General features: G+C 37.4%; 1 protein-coding gene across 1 annotated transcript; it reads right to left on the bottom strand.

Moving 5' to 3' along the window:
• Window positions 1-2,716: 2,716 nt before the first annotated feature.
• LOC139717852 (uncharacterized) lies at window positions 2,717-4,573 on the bottom strand. The gene has a single exon (XM_071629341.1). It carries the CDS (start codon window positions 4,571-4,573, stop codon window positions 2,717-2,719), a length of 1,857 nt encoding a protein of 618 aa, XP_071485442.1.
• Window positions 4,574-8,566: the final 3,993 nt, after the last annotated feature.

The following is an 8,566-nucleotide window of genomic DNA, read 5'->3' as shown; positions in this document are numbered from 1 at the left end:
TACATACATATGTCAACATCACAAAATATGATAAATGCAATTTATGGATATACAATTTATAGGATGAAAAAGAAAAAAAAATTCTGAAGTTGAGAAAATACAGAAGATGGGGAGGAATGCTGAAGAAGCAATGCTCGTAGGGTGCATCCGCCGAACATATTAAAACAATCATACATTCATCTTGGTTATAAAGTCAATTATAAATCAAACTTGGTTATACAGTGATTATAAATCAAATATACTTTGATGCTATGCTATAACTATCAAGGCATTTCAGTTAACTTCAAATTTCTAACATGTCTAAGTGTCCGTTAAAATATACTTCTTCTCGATCATTCCATTTGGAACTAAATGCATCACCTCAAAGTCCTCCGATACAATAAGTGACGTCAGTAATTCAATACGTCACAGCAAGAAGCATCATCAGATAGAAGATAATGAGGATGAAATAGAAAATGAAGGTGAGAGAGGGAGGGGAATTGAAAAGACAAAGAGAAAGGTGAGACACAAAGTCATTTTGTTTCTAACGTCACCTGTTCGATCATTTATATCAAATCTGATACAATTCTCCAAATATCTCTCTTCTACCCAAGCAGTGCCTTCTTGCACAAAATAACAGTAATAAATTTCACATCTCTGAGCTAATCAAAACAATAGCAACTGTGTATTGAAAATGGAGAATAATGGCCAAAGTGTCCTGGCTGATAACCACAGCGTGTTTCCACGCATTTTAATGTTCGAATACAACATAAATTACTCTCTTAAAGTTGAAGCAGGAAATTACTGTTCATCCTCATATCTTAGTCCTGTGGGATGTGAATTACAGAATAACACGTAAATTATAATCTAAGCCAATACATCATTGAGCAGACTTTCGCCTGAATACGAATAGAACAAAATAATCGAATTCAATAACAGAATTGATTGTCATGTTTGTTTTCCATTCGATCAAACTGAGTAATGTATGCCAAAAGCAAAACAAGCAACTGGATTATTTTAGTTTGCCTGCATCCGGCCTGCATGGCAACGTGTACCAGACTTGAAAAATTCTTATAACTTGTGTAGAGCATTGGTAAATGCAGGAACAAATTGGTTAATGTAAGAATAATCTAAACGAAATGCGCTTTTGGTCATACTCATTTTTATGGCCCTACCCTGCTAACTTTTCTCGGTTTCACTTTGTTTAACTCCTTGAACCTGATACACTTCCCTTCCTTATCACAGATTTAGCTTGAGATGATATCATTTTTTTTTAAGGGCGGCATTTTAGGTTTACTTGAAACTGAGACTCATGTAGCAATTCATAAAACGTGTTTTGGGTTTTTTTGAACTGCATAACATTTCAATAATGTCAGGTATAAGTGGAGCTACAAAGTCTTTGTCATGTTTGTGACTAGTTCTCCTTGACGGTCATATACTAAAAGAAGAGTAAACTGTGGTCAGATTTACAGTTACATGCTGTTTGTCTAGAGCTCACTGTAGGACGCTCATACCCAAACATAATATTTTCAAATGCCAGAATATTCAGCACCTCCACTATAAGGTCCAATGATGTCATGTTAACACATTAAAAAAAAAAAACATATTGTTTCATTCGAAGGCATGTAAATCAGTAATGAATGATTTTGCTCAAGCATATACACACTAAACGTTTGTGGATGTTTTGCTTGAAATGACCAGGGACTATAGATGAACTGAAGGGCAATAGATTTAGCTAGATACAAAGAACCCATGCATTATCAATACAGTCTGTATAGGGCGTATCATTGCAATAACCCCAAGGGCAATTACCTCCTCCCCCCCCCCCCCCCCCCCCCGGCTAAATACTAGTTAGTAATAAGGTTATAGTAAAAAAATAGGGTTAGGTTTAGGGTTAGAGTTCGGGTTTCAAGTTAGGAATAGGGTTACGGTCAGGGCCAGGTACGGGGTAATTGCTCAGGCCACCTGGGGGTAATTGCCCTAGACCCCTGTAGGCCGGGAAATAAACGCTGGAGATTTACAATGTGCACGCATTCCTCCCCAGGAAGAGGGCGCTATTCAGCTCATAGTTCAATCCGGGTGAACGGCACTCCAAGTCTTGATTATGTAACCGGTTTTCATTATTCGCATTTATTACTCATCACGGTCTCATAACGTACGTGCCACTTAAGAACAAAAGAAAAGTACCAAAGCCAGCATACTTTGATAAACAGACAAAATCCATGACTCATGGATGATGAGTATCGGCATTGTCATGCAATATATAAAATGAGTTTTATAAATGGAAAATTATAAACATGCAGTAAAAGTAAGTTTTAATATCCATTCATAGACCTCCTCTGCAGGGGTTGTGTACCTGCGTCATTACAATCCCCCTAACTAATTTGGTGTATTTAGTAAATATCAGCTTTGTACTAATTTGATCTAAAGCGCATATTTCTTCAAATAATGTTGTGTTATTTGGAGCACTAATATCGCAAAACAAATGTTGTAACTGACCCTGTTTTACTTTTGGAAAGGTCAATCATCCATAATTGACTTTAACTTTTCGATAAGCTTAAGGTCATTACAAGTGTATGAATATTCATGTGAGTAGGCGCGGCACATGCATGTGCAGTCCGTTATCACACATGTAAACTTAATTCATTACGACATTGTACTCACTTAGAGTATCCCACCAAAGAATCCATTCTTCTAAAATGCTGCTGCATGACAAACTCGTCTATCACATTTCACATTATATCGTATCAAATATGTAGAGTCTGTCTGGAGTGCAGAAAGCTATCTCACCACTGTTAAACTCTTGTAAATAATACCAACCTCTTTTCTCTGGTTTTTGTATTTTGAAATCAGTGGTGATATTCTGAAAGTACTCGAAATTTCTGGTGTATCGATCGATATTGACAAGACCCTCCTCGCGCTTCACCCAGGCTACAATGACCGAATCATCTCGACAAACAGCTGAGTAACGATAGGCATACACACCCTCTTCCTTCTTCAAGACGTTCTCCTTCTTCCCATTACCATCAAAGCACACGACAGCTGATGCATCGTTCAGTATCAGTTTCCCCATGGTGTGACAGGAGAAGAGTTGCATAGGTACATATCCATCACACATCATTTTCCTGACTGCCTTACCGCCCTGTGAGATAAAAACATGGATCTTTTTGGGCTTCCTATAACCCACGTAGATATTATCATCTCTATCCACAGTGAGACCACCAAGACCTCCTTCATCATTATTCATCGTCTCGAACGTGACGTCAAGCTTCTCCCACTGTGGAGTGTATAGTGACATCTTGTTGTGCATATCACGTACAACACTCCGACCATCAGACAGGAATCTCATTTCTTGAATATTTTCATCCTTCAGCACTGTCTGCTTTAGCTCGCCATCAGGGGAGTAGAGATGGATTCCGCCTAAATGCGAACCCACCGCCATCTCACCGTCCGGTGCATGAGTGATACAGTTCATGCTGTTTTTGACTGGGAGTTCTACGTCCGCTATGACATCCCACGTGTAACCTTCCAGCTCGCCAAGATGAAGTTCATTGACCTTCACGTATCTGCAAAATGAAATCTTCTTAGCTCGTTCTGCAAAACCTCTCGGTGATTGGTCGTCAGGATCAGCTCGTCCCAGGAAGCTCTTCAAGTTCTCGCATAGCGTGTCATGCGCAAACAATGAGTCTTTCTCTAGCGGTACCTTCACACCGTTAGATACCAGCTCTTCCATTGCGTTCATTTGATAAATTGTGTGGTGACTCTCTTCTTCCATGACTTGTAATTTCTTCTCGAATTTTTCAGACAATCGCTTCACTTCACACTTTAGAGCATCTCTTCTGGCTGACAATAGTTGCATGTATTCATCGTAGGTCTTGTCAATATCATTAGTGAGTTTTCTCATCACGTTTGCTATTTCATCGCGTTGTGTCTCTACGAAATCGATATGATTTTCAATGGTTGTTTTCTTTGATTTTGCCCTTTCTTGTAACTCCTTGATATTTTCTATCAATCTCTCCTCATGGATAGCTGCCTCTTCGATCTGATGTCCTGCTTGTAAATGTCTTAACATCCCGCACTTACAGCAGACGTACTCCCGACATCCGATACAGAAACATTCCTCATCATCGTTAGGATGTTTCTTACACTTCCTCCTCCTCTTAAGCGAAACTTTTCCCGAAAGTATCTCACTCATGGCTACCACTGTGTGAGTTGAGAATGGCGTCCAGCTTGAATGTTTTGAGTCACATGACTTACACATATATTTCCCACAGTCCTGACAGTAGGACACAGCTGGCGGCTTTTCGTCCGTCTCACAAACTGTGCATGTTGGATTTTGGGTCTTCACTTCGTCCACGAGAGAACTCAGTGGTACAATTGTTTGTAACTTCCTCACATCTCTACTTGGTAGGGGTGTTCCTTTCCTGCATACAGGACATGATATCGTTTGTTGGTTTGGCTGAGTTTGAGAGATACGTTCCAAACAGTCTTTGCAGAAGGTATGAGAACATGCCAGTGATTTGGGGTGGTTGAATAGTGTCAGACAGATAGGACACTCTAGATTCTCGCTGCTGATTTGATGAAACGTTGCCATGGTGTCTGTCTGTCTGTCTGTCTGTCTGTCTGATAGCAAAAGAATGAAACGCATTGACGAGTATAGGCCTATAATAAGCGGAATAACATTTACAAACGTAAAAAGGGGGAAAGTTCACGGGGCATTTGTTTAAAATGTTTGTACTCTGAAATTGGACGAAGTCATGAAGCACAATTAACAGACGTACTGTGTGAATGAAATTCATCATGTTCTAAATATGCTTTATATCAGGGCCAAATAATCTGACTTATGGTGGTTCATCTGAATGGCAGAGATTACATGAATCACTTGTCCGGTGAGCCGGTCATAGGATGGTGCAAATTAGGATAAATTAATTCCCTAAAGGAGTTTTAGTAGAACAACAAAGAGTCACATTTATACGATGCGCTCAGAAATATGAAGTGGTGATTGGAGCATCTGATGGATGGACGACTCTTTTATTCGTGACCTTGCATATTTAGAGTAGAGAGAATATCCTCAGCGATATTGTAAAAAAAAAAAAAAAATGCCATGTTAAAGTGAATATCAATCATTTGTCAATGCAAATGTGAGCGAAATAATAGAGATTATTATTTAGAGACGAATGTCCGTTTGGCTGTTTTTTGTATGTCATTTAACAACGTGTCCTTCAAGACAAAATGCCCATATCCTTGAGATATAGTATTGAATTTACCTCATTTGCATGTAACGCTGGTTTCGTTTGTCTTGGAAGACATGTGTGTAAAGTTATTCATTTACCCCATACACTGCCATACGCCAGGGTCAGAGATATAGACATAAAGAAAATATTTTTGTCTGGCATTAAATTACGTTTTACCCACCCTCAATAGGAAAAAAAAAATCTTAAGCAGTGTGTCCTGTAAGGCTCCATAATATTCGATCAACATGTCCTTTCTAGGTTTATGTACCTGAAATAAATCTGGCCCCCAGCAAAATGATCCTGTAGACTGCCATGATTTGTTTCCTATATCCCTCACTAGATATTGTCTGTAAAGAACTCCATCTTCATTTGAAAATTCAGTGTCATTTGTTAAAACTTTGATGGAATGCTTTCTTGATGAACACCCGGAAAGCATTATTGATTAAACTACACATGTACCTACCTTAATATAGTATGAGGATACGGACATGGCCATAACATTTTGCGGATATATATTTGTCTGTTACTAGCATATTTACACGCTATTTTACTGTGGCCATGTAGTCTGAAAGCATTACCAGCGTTGCTAATCTTCCTACAATTTAGGTTGTCATGTTAACGACTTTGGAGGGACTCAAATGCGTCTAAATGTATTCTAGGGAAGGACATCATTACTAATAGCCACCTCTCTCTTGTGTTTCAGTTGTTCAAGTCATGAAATGGAGTGATTTAGCAGGCAACTGTTAATGCAGTAAAAAGGGAAGTCCTTAAGACGTTTGACTTGTATCAAATTCTACTCATGTCTCCTAATCCCAATCTCTGCATTTGATAAATTCCTCAGGCGTTGATTCATTTCCAAATTAATGCTTTTAATCAAACAACATATGACAACAAAAGATGGCTAAAGCAGAGGGGTGAAGATTTAGATGTGCTCTGATTTATACCACTTAATTGTTTCCCTCTGTACAGCTTTATTTGTAAAGAGTGTTTAAGATAACACTGTGGGAATTTTAGATCCTCTATGAGTATTTGTTTGAAGTTTTATCGTGTCACTGCCGGCAACCACGTGTCACTGCCCGGAAAGAAGTAGATGACAGGTTCGAGTTCCTTACACGACATGACCATCGTTTGCTATGATGTAGATCAGCAATTGTTATCTCACAAATATATTTGTACAGAGGGAGACAGCTGATGAAAAGCATAGCACAGCATTAAGCCTATTAAGGATGTAGCCTACCAGTTTTTTGGTTGTTTTTTTAGTACTATTAGGCCCTAAGTATATTACACACTTTAACATATAGGTTGTTGGGTTAAATATGTTGAACAAATGCAGCAAAATCATAACAGAAATGTTGACTGAACAAACAAGTGAGAATTAATTCTAAGCTTATTTGATAAACATGCATTGTTAGTAAAGCTATGTGTCGCAGACACAAGAAACATGCATGCATTCATATCGTTATAGCATGTACTGTATGCTCACCAAGTTTGCTGTACTTCCGGGTTCAATATTTCTGATTTGTGTTTGGCTCCGAAGAAGGCCTACATTTTAGGCATGGAATCACAACCTGTTGTCTGTTCAGCGAATGCGAACACCTATATTGAATATGCTTTTACTTTTAAGACACAAACAAAATGCCTAGAATCATTTTTTTTTTTTTTTTTTTTTGGAAAGAGATATGCAATACGAAGCACTGACAAAATGGCGATTCAGGGGAATGAGTGTATTTACTGTGACCTTTACACCGCGAACTGTTATATTTTGTAGAAGCGGGTTTTCCCCACATCTCAAACACTCTGTGTCTATCTGAAAATCACAGCTTATAACGGAATGTCGTCTTGTACAGGGAGCTGATTCTCGCGACTTCGAGCTGAGATGATTTTTTTCTTTTTAAATAAAGAGAAAGATTTAAACAGAAATCGTCATGTTAAAGGATCACTTGAACGAGAATTAATTGAGTTATGTCAGACAATTTGGTTATTTAGATAATTCTGTAATTTACCCTTCTGTTATGATTTTTTTTTTATACTTGAGACAAACCACTGTCAAAAAGCTAAGAATGTGTGCTCAAGCAGAAATTGATTGATATTCTGATCTTATGAGTTGCTGGGTTTTTTCATACGTGTATTCTGTCTATATCGAGGCCGAAAGTAGCAACCAATTTCTCTCCTAAAACGATGTCGGGACATCGGTCGATGTCGAGATCAGCCTTTAGTCTCTCGAGCTACTATTCGGTAAATTTGGTTGAACGTCGACGACAAAGGCAATTGTAATACAAATGTAATAGTAATAGTAGTAGTAGTAGTAGTAGTAGTAGTAGTAGTAGTAATAATAATAATAATAATAATGATAATGATAATAATAATAATAATAATAATAATAACAATGATAATAATAATAATAATAATAATAAATTCAGAGAGTGGAGAATCAACCAGGCCGGAGATAGATTGCTTTTTTAAAGATTCCAGTGTGTGCAAAGGTATGATTTAACTTCGGAACAATGGATTATTCCTCTCTGAAAGGTCAATTATTGAAGAGTTGACTATAAACCCAGGGAAACTTTATTTCGAAATGATCATCGCTTCAATGCAAAATGTGAATGAACTAAGCTCTACAGTAATACAATATTAAATAATATTATTTCAAAATTTTGATGAGGTGGTGATATGAGGCACATATACCTCCACTGACCTTCCTTTGGCTATTATACATGAATTGATTGGTTTTTGCAACGAAAGAATTCTCTAATGTCAGTCAGCTAAACTTATTCCAGAGGTGCAATCAAACTTATTAAACTTATTGCTTTTCTATTCGATTTATTGTACAGCAAAAACATTAACAAAAAATCCATAGTATCAATGTACCAACTAATGGGAAATTTGTAATATTCTGACATCACCTCATCTAATTTGAATTCAACGTCTCTTTATGATGCATATCTCGGCTCCGAAAAAAGAGAAACTTTTTTGAAATGACTTTTTTTTAAAATGTCAGAGTAAGAGACTCTTGCTGTAAAATATGTCAAACAGTTTTTTTCACTATCGATTTGGTGTGAAGGAAAGCGAAGACGTTGTTTCTATCTTTCTTCTTTATGCAAATGGGATTGTGTGTCATCAATATCGTTTGGCAATTTTGTCTTCTTGTTCATTTTAATAAAATAAATTATTTCCACCATGTGTAGGCCCTATATGTATCATCAATTTTATTTTTTCTTTGTTATTTTTAACTTCCCCTTACATCATTCCATTGTTGCCTCACAAGTTCATCAAAAATTCCAGCCCATCTCCCCAAGAAATTTTCAGTGAAGATTACTAAATTCACTCATAATTTCACTCGAGCATCAAGCACA

This window comes from Diadema antillarum, unplaced genomic scaffold (genome assembly GCF_040938485.1).
Source record: "Diadema antillarum isolate AM-2024a unplaced genomic scaffold, OU_Dant_1.0 scf00000084, whole genome shotgun sequence".
In the NCBI taxonomy this organism is placed as follows: Eukaryota; Metazoa; Echinodermata; class Echinoidea; order Diadematoida; family Diadematidae; genus Diadema; species Diadema antillarum.
Note: the sequence above shows the minus strand (reverse complement) of the source record. Positions and strands in the feature narration are given on the sequence as shown.

Excerpts from the sequence above, each read along its gene's own strand:
- LOC139717852 (XM_071629341.1), bottom strand. The coding sequence starts at position 4,573 with ATGGCAACGTTTCATCAAATCAGCAGCGAGAATCTAGAGTGTCCTATC.